At 36.3% G+C, this 24,317-nt stretch overlaps 2 protein-coding genes across 8 annotated transcripts; one reads left to right on the top strand and one right to left on the bottom strand.

The window, feature by feature from the left end:
• Nucleotides 1–1,207: 1,207 nt before the first annotated feature.
• On the bottom strand, nucleotides 1,208–2,867 carry LOC110925704. The gene is made up of 2 exons (XM_022169575.2): nucleotides 2,531–2,867; nucleotides 1,208–2,445 (listed from the first exon to the last, which is right to left on the bottom strand). The coding sequence occupies exon 2, from the start codon at nucleotides 2,305–2,307 to the stop codon at nucleotides 1,285–1,287; it is 1,023 nt and encodes a 340-aa protein (XP_022025267.1). The 5' UTR covers nucleotides 2,308–2,445; nucleotides 2,531–2,867; the 3' UTR covers nucleotides 1,208–1,284.
• A 4,338-nt stretch (nucleotides 2,868–7,205) lies between these two features.
• Nucleotides 7,206–8,758, top strand: LOC118488996. Of its 7 annotated transcripts, none has more exons than XM_035986493.1 (5): nucleotides 7,206–7,712; nucleotides 7,859–7,943; nucleotides 8,059–8,124; nucleotides 8,210–8,296; nucleotides 8,404–8,758. In XM_035986493.1, the coding sequence occupies exons 2-5, from the start codon at nucleotides 7,875–7,877 to the stop codon at nucleotides 8,650–8,652; spliced, it is 471 nt and encodes a 156-aa protein (XP_035842386.1). In that variant the 5' UTR covers nucleotides 7,206–7,712; nucleotides 7,859–7,874; the 3' UTR covers nucleotides 8,653–8,758. The 7 variants fall into 7 exon arrangements, with proteins under 7 accessions (XP_035842386.1, XP_035842387.1, XP_035842385.1 ...); XM_035986494.1 differs by having other exon boundaries at nucleotides 7,206–7,761; XM_035986497.1 differs by having other exon boundaries at nucleotides 7,208–7,712; nucleotides 7,859–7,931.
• Nucleotides 8,759–24,317: the final 15,559 nt, after the last annotated feature.

Below are 24,317 nucleotides of genomic sequence, written 5' to 3'. Positions count from 1 at the left end.
AGTGAAGATTAATCCCGTTGTGGTTGCTTGTTCGTTAAGTTAGTTGTTTTTCAAACATTACTTAATCTGACTTGTGAAATCGGGCCTAAAATCTATATGAGGCAATCATATCATTCCATTTTTTTGGTTCCAGGAATGTCGACCAGTCCTTTCTTCGCCTGCTTTTCTTATAAGCGAGATCCAACATATGTGCTAAAACCTTAAACTCCCTTCATGGAGGCGACATTCACTTCCCTCCGATAGACATCATACTGCACTACTCAACAAATATATAAGCTAATCTTTGTGATAATTCATTATTTGAAGATAATAATTATTCGTAACCAAGTAATTTTATTAAAGTAGTAGCTAAAGAACATGACTAAATGTTCTTCTTTTATTGCTAACATTCTTTTAACAACAATATTTCCTAAATTTTATGGCCCCGAATTCTCAAGGACAACCCTTGTGCATATGAGCCGACCAATTTCTTGTATTAGCCTTAATACTTCCTAATTGTGTATGTAGAATTCACTAGACTTATAAAGATATAAGCGTATCATCAATCATGGATGTGATTTACATAGATTGATAGATATCAATTTCTCTTTTATAATTATAATTTTTAGTAAAATTACGAAGTTTTTTTATCGTCTTGGGTGAATAATATATACCAAATCGCTTTATTTATTTATTTATTTATTTTTTTGAACGGCTTAAATCCCGTCGGTTTATGATTTGCCATTTTGCCCCGAAATTTCTTGGAATTGGTATGCAAGATTTATTAATATCAAATGTACCAACTAAATCCACCATCAAAGTACATAGAATTGAAGCCTTGAAGGTGTAGCAAAATTTAGTTGCTCAAAATCTGGTTACATTTGTAACGTCGTTATATGGTAGAAACATGTGTATAATTTTGCAATTTTATTTTGAGCCACTGGGTTGCTCATAAGAGCAAACAAATGACAGAACGCAAAAAGATCAGGGGAGCTAGAACAATAGATTCATAAAGAAGCATTAATGTTAGAGCCTATAATCCATTATTGGAACGTAAACACATGAGCAGTAAGACAACTTTCTGTTTGAAAACTCACACAGACATTTTGTCGAGCATGTGGTATGCATATGTTAGATACAATTCAGAGAGGTCAAAACTAATTCAATCATCAGCCATGGTTGCTCATCAAGAACACCGAACAGTTGTTAGTAATCTGACATCAAATCATTCATTGAGGGGTTTGGAATCTTTATATAAAATAGAACAAAACACGAAACACAAGAACAAACCAATTATAGTATATATTAGCTACTCATACGTTTACAACATTCGTAATGAACTGCAAATTTACAATCTGAACACTTAAAGATCATTCTGAATTGAAGATTATGCAGCTGATATCTGTCATGACAACCTTTTTTGGCACATTGACCATCGTCTTCAATCCCTTGAACGAATGAAAGGGGGTGTGGATGCACTTCAATATTGTTATATGTGCCCCCAAACTTCACATTTACAAACTGATAAACGCCTCTAGTATATCGGTCATATGTTTCATACTGAAGTATTGACATAGCACAAGTTGTATGCATAGACTGCATACAATCACGACAGTGATAGGATGGACGCTCTGGATTAAGTTCCCGCTCGCAAACTTCACAAAAATAGTCACTCATATGGTTCTCAATGGGAAAGTAACTCGGCTTCATAGGATGCTTGTCACACTTGTGCACAGTTGTCTCTGGTATTAACAAAGCACACTTGGCGTGTAGATGAAAATCATTACAAGTATGGCAACTGAATGAAAAATAATTCCCCGACTCACTATATTCGCATATACGACATAGATAACGCGTTTGATAAACCCGAGAGAGGAGGTGATTTGGGTGAGAAGTATGAGTGATTTCTTTAGGTAAGAAGGCACACTCAACGTCAATGATGAAGTCTACGCATTCCGTACAACAATAGACAAATCCATTACAAGGTAAGCTGCAAATATCACAATCGAACACCCCAAAAAACTCACCAAGGGCTTTTGAACAGAGAATCAGGGTATGGTGTTGGTGAGCAGGGTGGTCTATCAGTTCAGCAGGTAGCCGGGAGCACCACTCGTGGAGCACAAAGTTGCAATGCTCCTCCTCCTCCTCCTCAATGGCACACACGTAAATTGGGCCACTCGTAATTGGTCTCACACACCCGTCGCACAAAAGTTGAATCCTCTTCATTGGGTCATGATAGGATATTGATTTTATTCTAGAAGGTGGGGATTGTGATATCACGACATCCTGCATCCACCAGAGTTGGTGGATGTTGATGACTAATATCATGTGTTTTGCAGGTACTTGACCCCCCGTTTTCCTTGAAAAACAAGTGTTTTAGTAGGCTATAAGATGGATCATGAAATGGTAGATGAAGAAGATTAGGATGTTCAGCATCTTCATAGTTTTTTATGGTTTTACGTATACCTGTGAGAAAAAACATGTAAGCGTAAATGAAAAACCGCCAAAATATATAGAAAAAACTATAAGCATGTTATGTAGGTAGATCTACCTGGAGATGTAAGGATGGACATGAACAGCTCGTTTCTTGATGTTGCACAATCCAGATGAGTGTAGTATCTACATTTTTCGCATTTGTAAATCCAAAGATTCTCATTAGAAAATCTTTGACGGCATACCCTACACGGTGGGTAAAACTTGGATTCTTGATCAGCAAATGGAATGGAAAGGTATATGATGCAGGAGCATCCGGATGCAAGCACAAACAATTTTAATATTTTATTATTTGAATTTTAGTCTTTTATTTAGTTGCCTATTTTGTGGGGATTTCAATTTCCTAGTTTATCTCTTTTTTATTCATTATAAATTAGGATCTAGGGTTTATGTTTTGATCAGTTTTTTTATTGAGTTTTAGTGATAAGAACTTTGTTCTTTAACCCTTTGTTTCGTTTTATCGTCTTTGATTGATCAATAGTTTCTTGAGCCATTTGATGGCACGCGAAATTGCATCAGTTGGTATCAGAGCTTTGGTTTTCAAATGGCTCTACGGGAAGACAAATGTTTTCTTGTTCGAAGAGTCGCCGACCGAGGCGTTGAAAAGAACATTGGTGATTCACGTGTTCGTGGAGATCGATTAAACTGTGATCGTAGATCCGCCGACCGAGGCAACGAGATCAGAAACCGTGATCCATGTGATATTAATAAGATCAAAAGACTCCGACAACGAGTCCAAGATCAAACGGCTCCGACAACGAGTACGAGATCTTAAAGAGATCAGACGACTCCATCAACGGGTCCGAGATCTGGAGTTACAACCGGAGATGCGCAAGACGGAAACCGAGTCAAGCACCGTCGTCTGGGACGAAGGTGGTGACGGAGAGGAGCATCCGTTTGGTCGTCACCCACCCTGGTTCTACGAACCAATCTATCAAGAGAGTTTGTGGGAAGACAAACCCAGATTCGATCAAGATGGGATTGAACCCGACGAAGAAGAATATTCGTTTCTGTTGGAGGTTCTTAGCGGGATTACTGTTCTCAAAGAAAAGCCCATAAAAGAAACAAAGGGTAACGGTAACGAGTATGCGGAGGTTTCGTCAGTGGCTACCAGTGACCAGGAAGCTAGTGGTGTTGGTTTGAAAACTCCATTAATGCCGCCGATAATTGTTAAAGGTTTGAATATTACGGATTACCTTATGATATCTCCTAGTATTGTGGATGTTCAAGTGGAAGGAAATAAAATTTTAAATGCAAAATTACATATTGCCGATAATATGTGTGATGTTGGAAACAGTGATTTTGTGAAAGTGGATGACAGGGTTATAAAAAAATGGAGCAAGTATACGTGTACCACCTATTGGAACATGTGGCTTAGATACAAATGTGAATAATGATAATGGGTCGGTGTATCCATCTTTAAGAATTAATAATAGAGACCATGATCTTATTGGTCATTTTAATTCAATTCTTGCTGATGGAAAAAGGAACAATAGAGGTGGGCCTTACATGACTAAACCAAGCTTAGAAGGTATTCTATATTGGCACAACAAGATTATGCAAATGATGTGCAAGACATTTCACAAGGCTCTAGTAGAAGTTGAACTGTGTAAGTGGGTCATGACAATCATAACTAGGATGCGGGTTGATCTTCCTTTTGATCCAGGTGGCTTTGATTCGAAGACAAAACTCGAGGGCGAGTTTTTTTTCGAAGATGAGGAGTATGATGCAGGAGCATCCGGATGCAAGCACAAACAATTTTAATATTTTATTATTTGAATTTTAGTCTTTTATTTAGTTGTCTATTTTGTGGGGATTTCAATTTCCTAGTTTATCTCTTTTTTATTCATTATAAATTAGGATCTAGGGTTTATGTTTTGATCAGTTTTTTATTGAGTTTTAGTGATAAGAACTTTGTTCTTAAACCCTTTGGTTCGTTTTATCGTCTTTGATTGATCAATAGTTTCTTGAGCCATTTGATCGCACGCGAAATTGCATCAGTATAAGCAAGGTTGAGCAGATGAATATGAGAGAAAAAAATCATTTGTATAATGTTGGATTTGCGGCTTTTTTGGTAAGGAAGCACAATGACTATGAATGAATGGGCCAACACACATAGGCAATGATAAAAGACCCCTTTATGTTCCTTCCCACATGCATCACACTCGCATAAAATTTGTTTGGTCATGCAAATAAGTGGGTGTTTGTGGCTCGGATGATGGATGATATGCTTTTGTAGCCTTCTCGTTGCACATTTTACATCAACATCAAAATCACATTGTGAACAACGATAACCAAAGTCATGACGCTTACGATAGGTACGACAAACATTACACCGCCAATGCACAGGCTCTTGGAGGAGGAGGTAAAGAGTATGAGCATGACATATGTCTTCCATCTTTTCTGGAAGGTCTGCACAAAATTTATGGATCGAGTACTTACATTGACAACATGTGTAGTAATACCTATGATACCAGTTGATTTCTTCATTGCATCGAGAACACAAACATTTGAAGTCTTGTTTTGCAATGAATTCATCCTTGTTCTCTTCCTCTTCTTCTTCATGCTCTTCATATTGAAGTTGTTCCGACCACAGAGATTCAGTGGATGTTCATGTTCGAACATCATATTTTTAGTAATAGAGTAGTTTGATAAGAAAAAAAAAAACAGAGACAAAAGCAAAATGTTTAAGAAAAAATAAGATGAGAATTGGGAACAATGTACAATGGAAGATGAGAAGGGGTGAATTATATGTAGCACCATGCGTTCTTACCTTCATCCTCAAGTTTATGGTATCAATCACTAAAAACTAAGAGTATTCACATCCAAGGAATCAAATTCTGTGTGTGATGTTTTTAAAATACAAAGAGTATAAAAAGTGGTTCTGAGTGAAGGAGAGAGAAAATGTTACTGTTCATCTGTATATTTGGGGGACACTGTTCACCCCCTATAATTTTTTAATATATTTTGAAAATGGTTGTGAGTGGAGGAGAGAGAAAAATGTAATGATAAAGGTATAAAAAATATTATTTAATTGAAACAGAGAGAGAAAATATAGTGTTTTTTAGTGTAATTTAGGGTGAATATATGGTGGAATGGATGTGAATGCTCTAAAAGCTATATAAACAAACTTTAATACTTTTACTTTGTATATAGTTAAATATCTCGGATAAAGTTATTTTATTATAAAATCTGTTAATGTTATCTCTCTATCTTAGAGTAAAATGCACGGATAGTCCCTGTGGTTTTGCAAAACAACACCTATAGTCCCCAACTTTTGGAAATTACACCGGTGCTCCCTCTGGTTTGACAGTTTGTTATTCAGATAGTCCCTGGAGTGGATGACGGTTAGTTTTCTTCGTTAAGTGGATGTGAAATGGCAAATGTACCCTTCATCTTCTCCACTCTATAAAAACAAAACAACCCCACCCTACTCGCCCCCTTTCTCTCTGTTTCCCCCACCATTAACCACCAACCACCTACACCACAAGGAACCACCAACATGATCTAAACTCTTATACAAGACGGTGAAGGTGGTTCAACTACAATTTACAACTCAATCCATCTGCCATGAACACCAATCATTTCATTATCCTCATCTCCACCCTCCTTCTCCTCCGACCACCACCGTCACCCGCTGTAGATTTCCTCCTCAACTCCTTCAACTCCACCACCATCTCATTATACGGCAACGCCACCGTCCAATCCAATATCCTCACCTTAACAAACGCCACATCTGTCCAAATCGGTCGAGCCCTTTAACCCCACAAAATCCCCACCAAAAATAACTCAACCCTCATCCTATTCTCCACCTCTTTCATCTTCTCAATGGCACCCACAAGACACCTTCTTCCAGGACACGAGTTCGTCTTCCTGTTCACCCCTGTTACTGGGATCCAAAACGCCAACGCAACTCAAAATCTTGGCCTTTTTAGCTGTACAGTTGATGGGAACTCGAGTAATCATGTGTTTGGAGTTGAGTTTGATGTGTTTAGAAACAAAGAGTTTGGGGATATTAATGATAGCCATGTGGGGATTGATGTGAATAGTTTGAGTTCTGTTAATGTTTCTGAAGCTGGGGTTTATGGGGGATGAAGAAGGATTTAAGGTTTTGAGGATGAATGATGGTGGGAATTATCAGGTTTGGATTGATTTTGATGGGTTTGTGGTTAATGTGAGTTTGTATCGTGTTGGTGGTTGGTAAGAACTTTTATACAAACGGTGAAGGTGGTTACTTGTGGTGTAGGTGGGAGGTGGGTGGTGGTTAATGATGGGGGAAACAGAGAGAAAGGTTGGGGGTGGGTGGGGTTGGGGTTGTTTGTTTTTATAGAGTGGAGAAGATGAAGGGTAAATTTGTCATTTCACATCCACTTAACGGATAAAACTAACCGGCATCCCCTCCAGGGACCATCCGAGTAACAAACTGTCAAACCACAGGGAACACCGGTGTAATTTCCAAAAGTTGGGGACTATAGGTGTTATTTCGCAAAACCACATGGACTATCGGTGCATTTTACTCCTCTATCTTATAAAACATAATGCTAAGAGTATGTGTAATTAGTAATATTACCATAACTGAATGTTGTCTTAGATTACTAATTAATTCATCTTTTTATAATCGAGTTGTTAAATAGAATGTGAACATATTTATGGGCATTCTGCTAAATCATATAAACTTCTTTTAATTTCATTAATTAGTTGCATCTAGCTTAGACTATATATGTTGTGGTTTCACACCTAGGAGCATGATAGATCCACACAGGTGACACCACTTTTGCAGGAAATGGGCATGGGTGGAGCATGAAACACCACACACGTGGGTCGTGGAGGGGAAGGCGTGAGCCCGATCACGCTTGATGGGGCGGAGGGGTTACGGCGGATTAAAGTCGATATGGCTCAGACGTGGGTAGTGGTCACACCGTGGACGTTGAACCGCAACACAAAGCCTTATAGTTATTTCATTTAAACTACTTTATAAAAGAAATATTATGCATGTACTCTTTAACGTAACTGTTATTGAAAAAGTACATGTATTTAATTCTATATTATATTGTTCCCGTTGTTGCTAACCGTCTTTTGGGCTAATTACAGCCGTTCAAAGTCCTCAACTTTTAATCTCAGCCGTATAAAGTCTCTAAATTCCTTCTAGAAGCAGCAGTTCACGGTAGTTCAGCTCTCTCTCTCACCCATGATCTTGCGGTTTCCTGCAGTTTATCAAGATGCACCAATCAGAAATACAGGTTGCAATGCGGTTTAAAATGTGTTCCTTATTTTCAGGGAGTTAGTGGGGTAGTGGACACTTAACTGCATTTTTTGGTGCCTATATAATACAAGTTCAGGTAGTGTAATCTTCTGAATTTTTTTCGCTCTTCCTGTATTCATACAGCAACACATCTGCAGCAATGGATATCTCGGATGACTTCGTGGACATTTATGAAGACGATCAGCCTGCAAAGAAAGTAAGTTGGAATGTAAGTTGGAATGTAAATTATTAGTTAGCAAAGCATGTGGATGGTTTCTAATTGTTTGTGAATTGCACCAAATATTTAGTCTTCTAATATATGGTAGCAATTGTAATTTTTTCAGCTGGGTTTTGATGCAATGACACCGAAGAAGAATCAAATATGCAGCCCAATGAAAGATTCTCCGAAGGTAACGTTTTAAGTCACAACTAATGTATAAAAATTGTTTTGATATTTAGTCTGATTTGTTAAATTCTATCAATTTATTGTTTCAGACGGACAGTGGAAGTGTAGAGATCATTTCATATGGACAGTATTTTAGTCCATTCAAATCTGAAATGCATAGGGAGGTTATTGAACAGGTGGTGTTTTTTTTAAATAAAGTTTTCATTGCATAAGTGCATAATGATTGTTTCACACCTATATGTTTTTTTAAAATGTATTATACTAATGTTTTTAGTTCTTGTAGTTTCAGAACATAGAAAAGCAAGCTAAAAGAAAGCATGCGCTCCTAACTTGGAAATGGGATGAGGTCATTGATATTACCCAAAGTGAAGATTCGAATGGTCAGAAAGATGCTTCTAAGGCAAAACAACAAGATGATTTGGAGTCTGAGTTAAGTGATACAGCAGACTCTTTGGATAGTCCATTGAAAAGATCAAAGATTCCACGTATATCTAAAAATTGCAACGATCATGTTGGATGGGTTGAATTTTAAGTTTACTCAGTTTAAGTCCTGTTTGTCATAGTCATCTTTTATGTTTTGCCTTTCAAGTCAGTGTTTGTTAAGGTTTGTTTGTTCATCTATTTTTAGTTTAAATGTAGTTTCCTTTTTTCAATTTATTTTTCTATGTTTTATCTGTTAACTATATTACTTATTACATATATGTTGATGATTAATTGTTTATTTAATAATAAACATTTCTGTTATGAAAAAAAAATATATATATATAGGTAGTGGTTTTCACCAATTTGTATGTATGTTTATAAAGGTTAAATCTTCTTTTACTTTCAAAATACGTAAATAAAATTCCAGATATGCATAACTTCAACAGTTATATAAGTAGTTACACATAAGTCATAGAAAAACAATCTAAAAAAATTTAGTACCCAATAATATCCTGTTTCATGTTAACAAATTCCGTGTTCTCAAACAAGAGGCCTATTTAGGTATTTTAAAAAAATATTTAGTCATTTATAGGTTTTTTGTAAAATAATAAGTTTTGTATTATTTAGAGTGAAAATTCAAAATAGCATTCAGTTATATAAATAACAACGGGAAAAGAATAAGATATTTTGAAGAAAAAAAACATATAAATAGTCGGTTATACTGAATTAATATTGAAGTCAGCCTTCTTAGTCACGTTACCATGATCATCGGGCCACTAAGCGATGATCAAGTAACTAACTTAGGGTTTTAGAAATTAATATAATCGTTCGGTTATGTTAAGTTTATTTCTAAGTCAGTCCACTTACCCACTTGTCATGATCCTTGCTCACTAACCCATGATTGAATAACTACCTATGTTTTATTCAATAAATTAACTGTTTTCATTAAAAGTTGGACATGTAGCTCTATATAAGATATCACTAATATCCCTAAAATTCGTGTATTACTATATTTCTAGATATAATATCAGAAACTATTGAGTTATGAAAAAGTTGAAGGGGTGCCTCTACTCAGCCTCTGAGTCGAACACTAAGTTGCCTGACCTTGGTCCTGACTTAATAATGTCAGAGATACTGCCAAGACTTCCTGCAAAATGTGTAGGTCGTGCAAAGAAGGTATGTAAAGAATGGTTGTCATGTATATCGTCGAAGGAGTTTGTCATGATGCACTGTAGACATATGTGTAAGGGGTCTAGACAAAAATTCTTAGTATTGGACAGGAATCATGCTTTATTTCCAGCACTACTGTTGATTTAGTCGATGAGAAAACCATGATTACCCTACCGTTTCATGTTCGCCCTTCTGATGTGTGGATTTTATCAAGCTTGAATGGGCTTTTATGTGTTTGTTTACGCAATACGTTTGAAATGCTTATTTGGAATCCGTTGATCCGTAGCTGCATCAACATATCTGATTCTAAGTCTTATGGTTTTTTCAAAATCTATTTCCGATGCTGTTGGCCTATACATCGATTCCTCTAATGATTACAGAGTTTTACATATAAAACGTGGTTGTTTTACAGTTGATGTTATGGCTTATTCAAGGAGGACCAGTCATTGGAAGAGAATACCGTTTTTACAAAAAGGCATTACCATACTAATGGTTATGTGTGGTCGGGGGGGACTTTTTGTGAGGATGGTTTATATTTTACTGTATTCCAGTTTTGGCTTGCTGGTGATATTGTCATAATTCGATTTGATGTGAATACAGAGACGTTTTCAGAAATAGGGTTTCCATATGTTGGCAATGGTGAAACATGTCAGGGGAACTTGGTTAATATGAATAACAAACTTCACGTGTTTGTTAGTCATGGGTTTATAGATATGGCTGTGGATCTATGGCGTTATGAAGGTGAGCATTGGTCGAAGGTCATGTTGTTTCCGAAGATCAGTTATATTCCAACGCCAGTTTGGTGCTCAATTACACATGTTAGTTCAGAAGAAAAGTGTTTTGTGATGACAGATTGGGGTGAGGTTTATGAAATAGATTTGAACAAGAAGACGTGTGACCTTTTCATACCAAGCGATTGGAATCATGCTATACGGACAGCAATGTATGTGGAAACTATTGTGCCAGCAAGTCTTCAGTAATACATGTTGTTTGGTAATCCTTTTTTTTTTTTTTGCTTCGAAATGTTTGTTGAATTTTGAAAAATTCCTTCATCGGATGTAATGTTCCTTTTTTAGTTAATGTTTGCTTTTTTCTCTACTATTTGTTTGTGTATTATTTGTTTATAAAGAATTGCTTATATATTATGTTTAGATAAATATAAAATTATATTTTTATTGTTATTGTATTCCATTGTCAGTACACATAAAAGTTTTTAATAAATATGTCTTCATTAGTGGAATTATCAAATAGTTTGATATTTTTGTTGATACATTTACAGAAGTTCAGCTTTGTTTATAAAAAATTCAAATGAAAATTTAGCTGGTATATAAAACTTATAGGTTTAGTAACTGATTATGCAGTTATTTTAAATATATTTCAGTTTAGCCCACTTTCCCACTATCCCAAGATTTATTAACTGTCTGAATTAATATTAACTTCCATGAGAAAAATTCGGATATTAGCTCTATATAATGTAGTTCTATGACCTTACAGTGTCTTTCTTTCTTCGAATTTTGTTTACCATAAAAATCATCATATTGAGTAGCTTTGGAGAGCCAGTTGGAGAATTAAGGTATGTTTTCCTAATCTCTTTAATTCATCTTTTTTCTACAAATCAATTTGAATGTGTGTTTGCTTTTTTAGTTTAAACAATAGAATCAAAACCATTTAGGTGTTTGCTATATGTTCAAATACATGTAGACCGATTTCTTATTAAATGTGAACATTCTACCAGTGTCAGATCAAAGCTAAGTACACTTAAGTGTTATATCTAAAACGCAGTCTATAACTTATATGAAAAACATAAATTGTGCAAATTATACCTTTAAATTTAAACAATGTTTTATTAAAGCAAACACATAGGCATAATAAGAAGTATGAATCAGTGGTTAGAAAGACTTACAGTGCCATAATTTTTTATTAAGAGCATGGGTTGCAAGATTCACAATATGTCCGTAAGCTGATTCAAACTGTCAAGGATAAGCCTAGCTTCTGTCTTTCATATGATCCCTCCTGTTAGCCCATTAAAACAGACAAAACCTTACTACTGATTCAATGATGTTGTCATAAGCATAACAAATAAAACTTTCAAAGTGTCTGCCAAGTTTTGGATCCAACCCAGCCCCCATTTGTTTATGTTCTAGAGCTTATCTATGCCATGTCTTTAACTCGGTTGTAACATATTGAGGACAACGAAAAATCCTAAGCCCATCAATCTACCGAAACACAGATCTGGCATGTTTGCATAACTGAAGGCCTAAATTCCGAATATCTCTAATCGAATATGAATAAGCATAATAATATCAATCCACAACCGTTAACCCTAAAATTGCCTTAATACAGTTCTGACATGTTTGAATAACTCAAACCCTAAAATCCGGAGGTTATTTATCAAATATGAACATCCACATTCATTAACCCTAATCGATAATCAAAGAAGGTATTAATCGAATATGAAGAACCCTAGTCGAACAAAATAGTATGATGTATAATATGCTAGGGTTTATAGAGGTAAATACCTTGAAATTTTGAATCGATTGAACTGCTGATACGTATGACGGAGAAGAATGGAGTGTACACAAGTATAACCATGGTGAATGGCCGTGCAATCTGTTGATGTCTCGATGAATACGGGATGCAGAGAGGAGCGACTTGGACCAGAAAGAGGGATGAATTCATCGCATATGTGGTTAGGGTTGAGTTAACTGCCGTTATGTAGTATCCGTTTCCTAATTTGGATTGTCCATATTCAGTATCCAAACCGGCCCGTCTCATGTTTACCTGATCCAGTTTGTTAACCTGGCCCAAAATGCTAATGTGATATATCTGGCCCATTTTGATACAAATTTATACTTTAGTTTGTAATAATTGTTTTATTGTTATTAGTTAACATATTTTTGTTGATTTAATTTTTATTTTTAATATTTTTATTATCCTATATTGTGATAATACATGTTTTTTTGTTAGTTATATTATTATATGAATATTCAAGACCTATTATTAGTATGTAGTTTATGCTTGAAACTTACGATGATTTAATTTATTTATTTTTTTGTAAATTGTGTTTTTAGATAAAAGCAGTATGTCGTGCCTTCCATTTTTAGTAGTAATGTTGGATATAATTGCAAGACTTCCACCAAAAAATGTTGCTCAATGTAAGCTTGTCTGCAAGGAGTGGTTAGATTTCATTTTAGATCGTAAGTTTGTAAGGGCTCATTGTCATTACATGCGTGCATCGGCTGATCAAAAATTGTTGATGGTTGGTTGGAAGACTATCGAAGTACATTCCTTAAATTATAAGTCCCCGGGATTTATTGTACCAAGAGGTGTTGCCCGCCCGTTCTATGCTCATCCTTCTAGAATGTTTTTTTTGGCAAGTTTGGATGGTATGTTGTGTGTTTGTCTCCAAAACACTTGTGAGTTGGTTGTTTGGAATCCATTGACGACTAAGTTCAAGAAGTTGGCAAATTCTAATTCGCAAGGTTTCTACAAAGTTGATAGAGATGCTCTAGGATTTTTTGTTGACTCTTCTGATGATTACAACATTTTACATATTAAACGTAGACGAGGTACAATGACCGTTTATATTTATTCGATGGAGTTGAATTCATGGAGTATTGTACGCTTCCTAAAACACTGTCCGTACCACCATTATACGTACCTTTGGTCGCCAGCAACTTTGTGTGGTGGTGGTTTGTATTTTGTCGTTACCCAATGTCGTGGTCGTTCAGATGGATTGTCGGTTATTCGTTTTGATGTGAATTCAAAGTCGTTTTCTGAATTGTGTTTCCCCAATGTATATGACGATGAAGTTAGTGGAAGTTTAGTTAACATAAACGAGGAGCTTCATATGTATGTTTGTATCGGAAACTATGACTATAGACGAGAAATTGTATTGTGGAGGCTTAAAAATAAAAGTTGGATGAAGGTTTTTGCATATCCTGATAAGTTGTGGATGCCATTATCAACTATGTGTTCTTTCACATATTACAATTTGCCAGGGACATGTCTTGTGATAACGAATTTTGGACAAGTGATTGAAATTGATTTGCAACGGGATCATCTAGGTTATTTCTGCCGTATGTTTTTCTATAGGCAAATGCATGGTGCGGTTTACACAGAGACCATAGCTTCCCCGAATTATTAGTTTGAGAAAGTTTTATCTTGTAATTTTCGTAACTTTGAGTTTAAGTGGTACCTTGTAGTTGTCATAATGTTACTTTTGTTGTTGCTTCTATTTTGGTAATTTGATGTTGCAATTTTTAAAGTTTTGGTTGTCCTTGAGATATTATATATGTTTCTAGCTTTTTATGTTTTGAGTGGCATTATAATTGACTCTTGTCATGCTTTTCTAAAGATATATGTATCTGAAGGTGTTGATACGAGTGCACCTATATCAAATGATTCTGATTCAATTTCTTCGGTCCCTTCGCATGAGACGTCAGCATCTACACGTGTTGAATGTCGTAGGGGCCGTGGACGTATGGGCCGTCCTCGATTGCGAGAGCGACTTCCTGTTGTGACGCCTGATGTTGCATCCTCTCAACGGTGTTCTTACGGTGTGGTTATCTATGTTCTTGTATTTCTTATGATTTTTTTCATATACTAATACCCCTTATTGTCCGTTTGTTATGGGGTTTGCATGTTTATATTTACCATGTAAACCCTTTAAACCTGTTAGTGCTACTGTTGCTGTGTATGCAGTTGGTAGTTCTAGCAGAAGTGTGGTACGCTATATGCGTATGTCAAATGAAAATGTGCAACCTTCTCCGATCCCTTCAATTTCGGATTCATTTGCGGTTATACGTACCACTCAGGAAAATATATCTTCTAATGCAACGACTGAAGTAGGGCGTAGACGGACGGGCCAAATGGGTCGTCCTCGATTACGTGATCGCCCTTCTGATTTAACAAGTGAGGCTACAAGTACTCAAAGACGTTGCAATGGTACGCTTGATTGAGTTCTCGTGTTTGTTATGTGTTTTCACCCAATAGCACCCATGATTTTATATTATGTGGGTTAAGCCTTTTAAATTGAATAGGTTTATTGTTATCTTTGCTTTTTTTAGTTGATCGTATCAACAGAGGTGTTGTGCATTATACCAGTAGAACAAATGGAGCTGCGCAATCTTCATTAGGTTCAACGGTTTCACAAACATCTGGATGTCTACATTCGAATCAACTTGAAGTACCTTCCCGTGCAAGTGTCTTTCAAGACGAAAACAGATATCGTAAACATCATATTTTTTTCTTGTGACACTTTGTATATATGAACACCTTATATGACATTGATAGTGTTTGCTTACACTTCACTTACCTTTTTTAGGGCGATGTCCGTCGTATTGGGATATCGGTGATGCAAACCATAGTTGTGTTCATTGTGGAGCTATGCTTTGGTATGAGGAACGAACTATTAAAAGTTTAACTCCTCGTGTTCCAAGTTTTTCATTATGTTGTAGTGAAGGAAAGGTTTGCTTGCCATTTCTTCGACATCCTCCTCAAACATTGGGTCGTCTTCTTGATTACAATGGGGAAACACGATCTCGCGTGTTTAGAGAAAACATAAAGCTTTTAAATGCGATGTTTGCATTTACCTCAACCGGTGGGAGAATATCTACGGATTTAAATGATGGTCGTGGGCCTTATACATTCCGTTTGAATGGCCACAACCATCATAATATTGGATCATTGTTGCCTATGCATCCTGATGGACGCCCTAGATTTGCTCAATTGTACGTTTATGACACGGAAAATGAGATTGATAATCGCTTTTATGCTTTGCGAAGTTGTGTGTCACCAACGTCTGATCAAGTCATCCTGCGCACATTAGTGAATGACTTGCTGTTGATGCTTGATGCGAACAATGCATTAGTGCAGGCTTTTAGGATGGCACGTGAAAGGTTTAATGACAACTCAATGCAACGTCTTACGCTTCGCTTGCTTGGTACGCGAAATAGAAGAGAAGGACAATATTCTTTGCCTACTGTTCCTGAAGTGGCTGCACTGATTCCAGGTGATGGAAATCCTACGGACTCACGTGATATTATTATTGAAGAACGTGGTAGTCGTAGTGCAAAGCGTATATCTGAATTGCACCCAAGTTTTATGGCGTTGCAGTATCCTTTGTTGTTTCCGTATGGAGAAGATGGATTCCATCTTAATATTCCTCTATGTAATATATCTGCATCAAGTAGGCGGCAATCGGTTTCATTAAGAGAATATTATTCTTACCGTTTACAACTTAGGAGGAATGAAGGTAAGACATTACACAAATCTGGCCGTTTATTTCAGACGTATGTTGTGGACTGTTATTCAGCTATCCTTGAACATGAGATGAATTGGTATAAACAAAACCAAAACACTATTCGTTCGGATTTGTATAATGGTTTATGTGATCGTATCGCTGATGGTGAAACAAGTTGTGAAGCAGTTGGTCGACGTGTTATCCTGCCAGCAACATTTGCCGGTGGGCCAAGATATATGATTCAACAGTATTAGGATGCAATGGCTATTTGTCGTTGGGCCGGGGCTCCGGACCTTTTTATTACTATGACATGCAATTCAAAATGGCCGGAAATTACCCGACACATTCAAGCAACAACCCCTGGTATGAGTGCATCCGACCGCCCTGACATTGTTGCCCGTGTTTTCAAAATTAAACTTGATGAACTTATCAAAGACATAAGGAAAAGCAATATTTTTGGACACACGAAAGCAGGTTTGTTACTAGCATTTCCATTGTCTAAATATTATACGATTGTTTTTTATTCTATAGCTATGTGTAATATTTGTTTTGGTCATTTTTTTAGTTATCTATACAATCGAGTTTCAGAAACGAGGACTTCCACACTCTCATATTCTGCTTTTTTTACAACCTGAAGATAAGATAAATACGGTTGACAATATCGATAAATATATATCTGCGGAGCTTCCTTCGGAGGTGGAAGACCCTATAGCTTTTGGTATTGTTCGTTCACAAATGATGCATGGTCCATGTGGTTTGCTCAACCCTTCAAGTCCTTGTATGCATAATGGTGTATGTAGTAAAGGGTACCCAAAGAATTATTGTGAGGAGACATTCATCCGAAATGATGGTTGGCCGTGTTATAAGAGGCCCAATAATTCAAGAGTTGTTAAAGTTGGTTCTCAAGATATTAAGCTTGATAATCGGTATGTTGTTCCGTATAACCGTGAACTGTTGGTGAAATATGGTTGTCACATTAATGTGGAGTGGTGCAACCAAGGGATGTTAGTCAAGTATCTTTTTACTTATATAAACAAAGGTCCAGATCGTGCAACTGTGGTTTTGGAAGGTGCTCAAAATAGGACAACGTTTGCGTCCTTATTACATAATGAAAATGAAATTGAGGAATATTTAAATTGTCGGTATATATCTTCTATTGAGGCATGTTGGAAGATTTTTGAATTTGAAATGAAGTACCGTGATGTTGCTGTTGAGCGATTACCTTTTCATGAGGAAGGGTGTAATAGAGTGTATTTTCATGATAATGATGAGGTTGAGGAAGTTGCCCAACGTGCTACGGCTAGCATGTCAAAATTTACTGAATGGTTTCGGGCAAATGAAAGGTTTCCGCATGGTCGTTCTTTGACATATGTAGAATTTCCAACAAAGTTCACTTGGCATGAAAAGGAGAAGGAGTGGTTGCCACGACATAGGGTGACTTCTATTGGCCGCATTTATTATGTGAGCCCATCGATGGGTGAAAAGTATTACCTCCGTATGTTATTAAATGTTCAACGTGGGCCATTAAGCTTTAAAGACATTCGTACGGTTGATGGTGTTGAGCATCCAACTTATATGTCCGCTTGCAATGCGTTGGGTTTGTTAGGAGATGATGTTTAGTGGGTAGATTCAATACGTGAAGCTTCTCAATGGCAGTTGGGGAATCAACTTCGTGATTTATTTGTTTGCATTCTATTGTTTTGTACGGTTAGTAATCAACGGCGGTTATTTTTTGATTGTCTACCTTACTTATCAGATGATATTGCTTACAATCGACGCACAATGCTGCAGAATGATGATGTGGTATTCACAGATGAAGAGATTCTCGGGGGGGGGGGGGGGATATTCCACGGTCCTCCCAACCGCCGAGGTGATCCCACCTCGCAGACCGCCACCCAGCAAGCCTGAGTCTGGGGGTAAATCCGCTACCGTAGGGGCATTGGGAACGAGCAAGACTCGAACCCGCCACCTCCGGGTTAGAATGCGGGCTGGTGGCCATTGGGCTGACACCCAATGGTTCGATGAAGAGATTCTCAATTATACATTGATTGAGATTGAAAGAGTTTTAATTGGTCATGGTAAAAGTTTATTAGATTTTCCTAATTTGCCTCAAATTGATCGTCAATTGGTTGATACTATGGAAAATCGGTTGATTATGGTTGAGCGCGCCTTCAATATTGAAGAAGAAATGACGCTTTTTCATGATTTATTTCGTGGATTGAATGCCGAACAAAGGGAGGTGTTTGATTATGTATGTGATTGTGTTGATAGACGGACGGGTGGTGCTGTTTTTGTTTTTGGTAGTGGAGGGACGGGAAAAACGTATTTATAGAAGACTCTCATTTCCTGTTTTCGTTCACGTGGCCAAATCGTCTTGTCTGTTGCTTCTTCTGGGATTGCCTCTCTTCTACTACCTGGTGGTCGTACAGCGCATTCGCGTTTTAAGATTCCCTTTGAACTTGATAAGGATTCTTGCTGCTCGATTGATGTTGGGACGGATCTTGCTGGGCTGATTAATGATGCCGCGCTTATAATATGGGATGAGGCACCGTTGCAACATCGTTATGCATTTGAAGCGGTTGACCGTACTTTTAGAGATATTTGTCGAAATAATATACCTGGTGCAGACCGTCGAGTATTTGGAGGGAAATGTGTCGCTCTTGGAGGAGACTTTCGACAAATTCTTCCTGTTATTCCGCTTGCTCCGCGTAGTGAGATTGTTGCTTCGGTTGTGAATAAGTCATCGACTATATGGGGTGCGTGTAAGGTGTTTTCTTTAACGATTAATATTCGGTTGAATAGTTCAAGTGTTAATGACGATGTTGTAATACAACATCGAGATTTCAATAAGTGGATTTTAGATATGGGGTCTGGTCGTCTTCCTGCAATTTCGCTAGACGGGGAAGATGAGAGAACTTGGATTAATATACCTCGCGATCTATTGATTCCTGTTTCAGATAATCCTATTGAATCAGTTGTTTCAGATACATTTCCTAATATAGAAGAACGATTCACTGATGTTTCTTACCTACAGGAGCGCTGTATTTTATCATCGACTAACAATGAGGTTGATACGATTAATCTACATGTTCTTGATAAGTTGCCAGGTGACAATCATGAGTTATTTAGTCTCGATTCCATTTGTGCAAGTACAAATAATATTGAAGAAATGCAGGCTATGTATCCTACGGAGTTTCTTAATACTTTACAGTTTTCTGGCTTACCGAATCACATATTAAAGTTAAAGGTTGGGGCACCGATCATACTGCTACGTAACTTGAATCTCAAGAAAGGATTGTGTAATGGGACCCGTTTAGTGGTTACTCAAATAAGTCGTCGTGTTATTGAGGGCGTTATTATTACGGGTACGCATGTTGGAGAAAGAGCTTTTATTTCAAGAATCGATATGACTCCAACTTCTACATGTTGGCCTTTCCACTTTAAGAGAAGACAGTTTCCCGTGAAACTATGTTTTGCTATGACAATTAATAAAAGTCAGGGCCAAACATTTAAACATGTTTGTGGTTACTTGGTAAAGCCTGTTTTTTCACATGGTCAACTTTATGTGATTGCCTCCCGTGTTACATCTCGATCTGGTCTACGATTTTATGTTGATAATGATGGCAAGTGTTCTAACCAATTAACAAGAAATGTTGTTTATAAGGAAGTTTTTTATAACTTACCTTTGATGTCAAGTGATGCATTGGTCTGAGTGTTTTGTATGTTGTTATTGAGAAGTGGAATTGCTACCGTGTACGCTTCTATAAAGGTAGCATATTATGTCTCTCTTATTTGAACACTTGTATTTAATGTTTATTTACTTTATATATTGGTTTGGTTGACTAAATATGCCATTTGTAATTACGTTGTTTTGCATGTGGTTTTATATGTTTGGTTGTTATATATAGATATATATTTCCTTTATGTATATTTTGTTTTTAATATAAGCTTTCCATAACATTTTTTTTGTTTCCATGTTTTAGGTTCTCATAATATAGAATGGGACATCGGTACATTTCAGACTTGATGCCTGGTATTACTGACCAATGGCAAGTCACTGTAATGGTCACACGTTCTTGGACAACATACATTCCTAGCTCAAATCGTATATTGTCATTTGATGTCATCCTTTCAGATGAACGCGTAAGGCATTTTTTTAATTAATTAAAAAAACTATAATATATATGTTTTGTAATGTTGCATGTTTTCCTTGCAGGATTGTTCAATTCATGCAAAAATTCCTTTTCATTTGATGCATCTTTTTACTAATCGTTTGGAGGATGGTTGCGTGTATAGGCTATATGGTTTTGAGGTTCTTGTATACGATTCATGGTATCGTCCGTTGAAACGTGATTGCTATGTTAAGTTTATGCGATCTACGTCAATTAGTCCATCAAGAGTTCAACCGAGCTTATTTAGACGTCATGTTTTTGAGCCGATGCCTTTTAACATGCTTGGATCACGCTTGAAGAATGACATATATCTAACAGGTTTAGTTGTTGTTTTTCTCTTGGCGTCTTCATGTCTATATATAATTATATTTTTTATGTAGATGTTGTGGGTGTTCTTCGTGTGTGGGGTTATCTTGATACTGATTTGCGGTCTTCACAATCAAATAATTGGGAAGTACGACGAATTGTTTTATCCGATGAAGTGTAAGTTTTTTAGACTGTTTTTGTGGCGCATTCTATATTTTTTATTTTTTTTGTTTTTGCTTATTTTGGAATGGTTGTGTTTTTATTAAATATAGTGGTAATAATCTCAATGCTTCTTTATGGGGCAAACTTGCACTTAAGTATACTGATGAGGACATGAGGCGCCATGCCACTAATGCAGTTGTTGTTGTATTAACATCTTGCAAGGTTCGATTGTTTGAAGGTATGTGTAATGTAATAGATGAAATATTTGTATGCATATTTTTTAATATATATACTTGATCCATTGGTGTTTTTTTTTTTGTTAGGTGCTCCTTGTGTGATGTCAACAGTTGCATCTCAATTATATATTAACTTGTCATCATCAGCTTGTGATGTCTTCAAGACAATGTATATTATTCCTTGTATTAAAGGTTATTTATGTTTCAAAGCGTTGTATGTTTTAATGCAACTTATTTTATGTCCTTTGAAGGTTACCGGTGCCTGTTTTATTTAAAGCTAACACACCCCAAAATGAAGACTCGCAAGTTGTTAGTATTGCTGATGTTTATCGATTTATTCAGGCAGGAGTTTATAAGGTATTGGCTTTTAACCTATCTTATATCTTTTGTTTTTGGTGTAGATCAATTATTTTAATAACGTTTAACTTGCTTTTTCAATGTTTTTAATTGATACCATATATTTTTTGCTTTGCAGGGGACATTTTATAACATCTTTGGTACTATAGTTGATATTGATTTGTTTGATGATTGGAAGTATGTTAAATGTTCTAAATGTCGAAAGAAGGTGCGGTTCATGGATGCTACCTATTATTGTGTATCATGTCAACAAAATGTTCTCAATCCTCAGATAGCGTAAGTCTTTATATATTGTTGTGTTTTTATATTGTTTTCTTAATTATAAGATTTTGACAGTTTCAAGTTGGTTGTCCGCGTGGTTGATAATGATGTTGAGATGACGTGCGTTCTTTTTGATGATGTTGTGATTGCACTTATTGGGATTACTGCGGAGGAGTTGCTTTCTAAAAGTTTGTCTGAGGTATAAACCAAATATTTCGTTAACATGTTTTTTATATGAATAAATGATTTGCTTTATTTGCTAATGTTTATATATGTCAATAATAATGTTATTCTGTTTCTGCAGGGTGTTAATGATCCTTTATGGGCTCAGACATATTTGGTTGATTCTTTATGTGCTAGGAGTGTTACATTTCGGATTAAGATTGATGAATATAACTTGGCACCTCACTATTCTTATCGCTTTACTGTGTCAAAGTTCATTAAGGATTATATCGAACCGCCCGCGAATAACATTAGTTTATCTACGGTTAGTACTTGCACGGATGATATAGATCATGTTTTTGAAGGCAATGAAGATGAATGCACAGAGTTTTTTTCAAGAGTCTCAACTGAAGAAATGGATATGGCTGATGAATTGTTATGGGGTCCAATCATTTCATCAGTCTCGTCTAATGAGACACCAATGGTATGTTATTGTTTTTTATTTTTGCACCTATTGCATTGATTGTACTTTGCTTTATTGTATTGAATATTTTTTCTTAGCAGGTACAGTCGTTTGATTGTGAAGCGGATAATGGTTCTATCATTAATTCAAGAAAGTCGAATACTAGGGATGTTACAACTGCTTCCACATCTGTTGTTGAGTGTTCTAATGAGTGTGATCAAGAAGTGAGGCCTAAACGAGCAAGACGAAAGCCAAAGAAATATACTGATTAGATAATATGTGCTTTTTTGAATCATTATGCATGTTTTTTTTGTTACCTTTTGTGATAAGACTTTTGTTGCTTTCTATGTTACTTATGTGAACCAGTTGCAAACTAATAAACTTGATGTAGTGTTTTTTTGCATTTATTTTCATGGTGTTTGAACTCAACATAAAATATTGATTTTATAAGCATATATGTATTTTTGATTTGTTGTTGATATTGTTAATTTTAAGTTGTACGTTTGGTTAAGAAATTGAGTTATTAGATAGAGAAGATGTTTGAAATTGATAAGTTATTTGCGTATGTCATTTTTTGTTTGTAAATTTATTACTCATAATGATTTAACTATAGAAAATAAGGTAACCTAAACTCCCGCTAAATATACATGTCCGATGTTGCATAGATGGGTCATAAGCCTGCCTTTTTGATAAACAATAAATACATTTTGCAGCCAATATTGATTAATTTTAACATTATTTGGCAGGTCTGGCCCAAATCATATATCAATTTATGCAACCTTTTATTAAAAGCTGCTGGCCAAAGCCGAAGCCTCAAAATGATTGGGCTTGGGCTGGCCCTGTTTGTATCATAGCCCAAGACAATTGACATAGATATTTAAGTTATATAATTTAGACATCCCGAACCAAAATTACGATAACATCGTAATGGGATGTGACTGTTAAAGTTCTACATGCAGTTAGAAAAGAAAAGTTGTCCATCAAACATAACAAAAACATAAACCAGTGAATTTGAAACAGTTCTTCGAATTGATATCTAACAAACTTCGAAGTAGACCGTATCACCTGCGACACTTTTTTCTCCCACCAGCTCAAACCTCATCACTTTGTCCTTAGTCATCCCCGCTTCGTCCAGGATATGCTGCCAGTCCGCATACATTATGACATGGTTTTCATCATCCACTCTTCTTGGATCTGTCCTTACACGTAGCGGTACCAGAAACTTAACATGGCCAAATGACAGCATAGCATTACAGTAGTTATTGATTTGGTGATCCCGAACAAAGTTCTTCGGTATCGTCTGTAAAAATAAATTGTTGGTTTTGTTATTCAATCTCCAACATTATAATGAAAATAAAGTATATTAATAGTTAGTTTTTAATTACCAGCATGTGTGTTTCTATGGCATGGTGTTCAAATTGTTTCTGGTAGTTGGGGCGACTGTTGTGGTGGCGGTGCTTGGTGCGGTTGCATAGATGTGTAGTGGCTGCGTGAAGTCCGATGCCATCTTTGTTAAATATCAGGACATTGAAGTTAAAGTGCTCTTGTGGAGTGCTTCCCATCCATTGGAAGAGAAGTTGGTAGTCCTCTTCAATGTCATTTTCAACACAAAAGGTGGTCCAACCTGACCCCATGAAACCGACAGCTAATCCTTTTTCATTTCCGGGAGGGAAAGCATAACACACATCGACCTTGCAACTTTGCTTAGGGCCGTGTACTTTAGCAAACAAGTTGTCGATTTTTAAGCGTCTCTCGGATAGCAGCCACAGCAAACCATGCGGTAAATCCTATAGTTCTCACATTTCAGAAATGTGAGATTAGATTTTATTCAAAACAGAAAATATAAATTATTAGTTTCTCTTTCAGAAAATAGAGACAATAGTATATAAAACAAGGTGGCAAAGTTCTACCTGATGATGGTAGGTTTCTGCTTTAGCTTGTACCAAACAGCCATGAATGTAATCTCTTCCTGAGGAATGCTTTCTAATTTCCAAACCATCAGTGTTTAAAAGAAGTATCTCAAATTTAAGTTCTTTCAATCTTTTGAAACATAGTTTGTCTATATTCTTATGTTTTATAGACTGAAAAAACCTCATCCATTCGGGCCCATGTAGTGTTTTTCTTCTTCGACCCAAGCTTTCGACTTCAACCTTGTATTTCATTCCCGTATAATCAACAAGTTTGATTATTTCACAGTTTTTGGGAAGCTGGTTGCTCAATATTTTTGGGAGTTCCTACATA

Source organism: Helianthus annuus, chromosome 17 (genome assembly GCF_002127325.2).
Source record: "Helianthus annuus cultivar XRQ/B chromosome 17, HanXRQr2.0-SUNRISE, whole genome shotgun sequence".
Taxonomy (NCBI): Eukaryota; Viridiplantae; Streptophyta; class Magnoliopsida; order Asterales; family Asteraceae; genus Helianthus; species Helianthus annuus.
The sequence above is the reverse complement of the archived record's forward strand: the minus strand, read 5'-3'. Positions and strand labels throughout refer to the sequence as shown.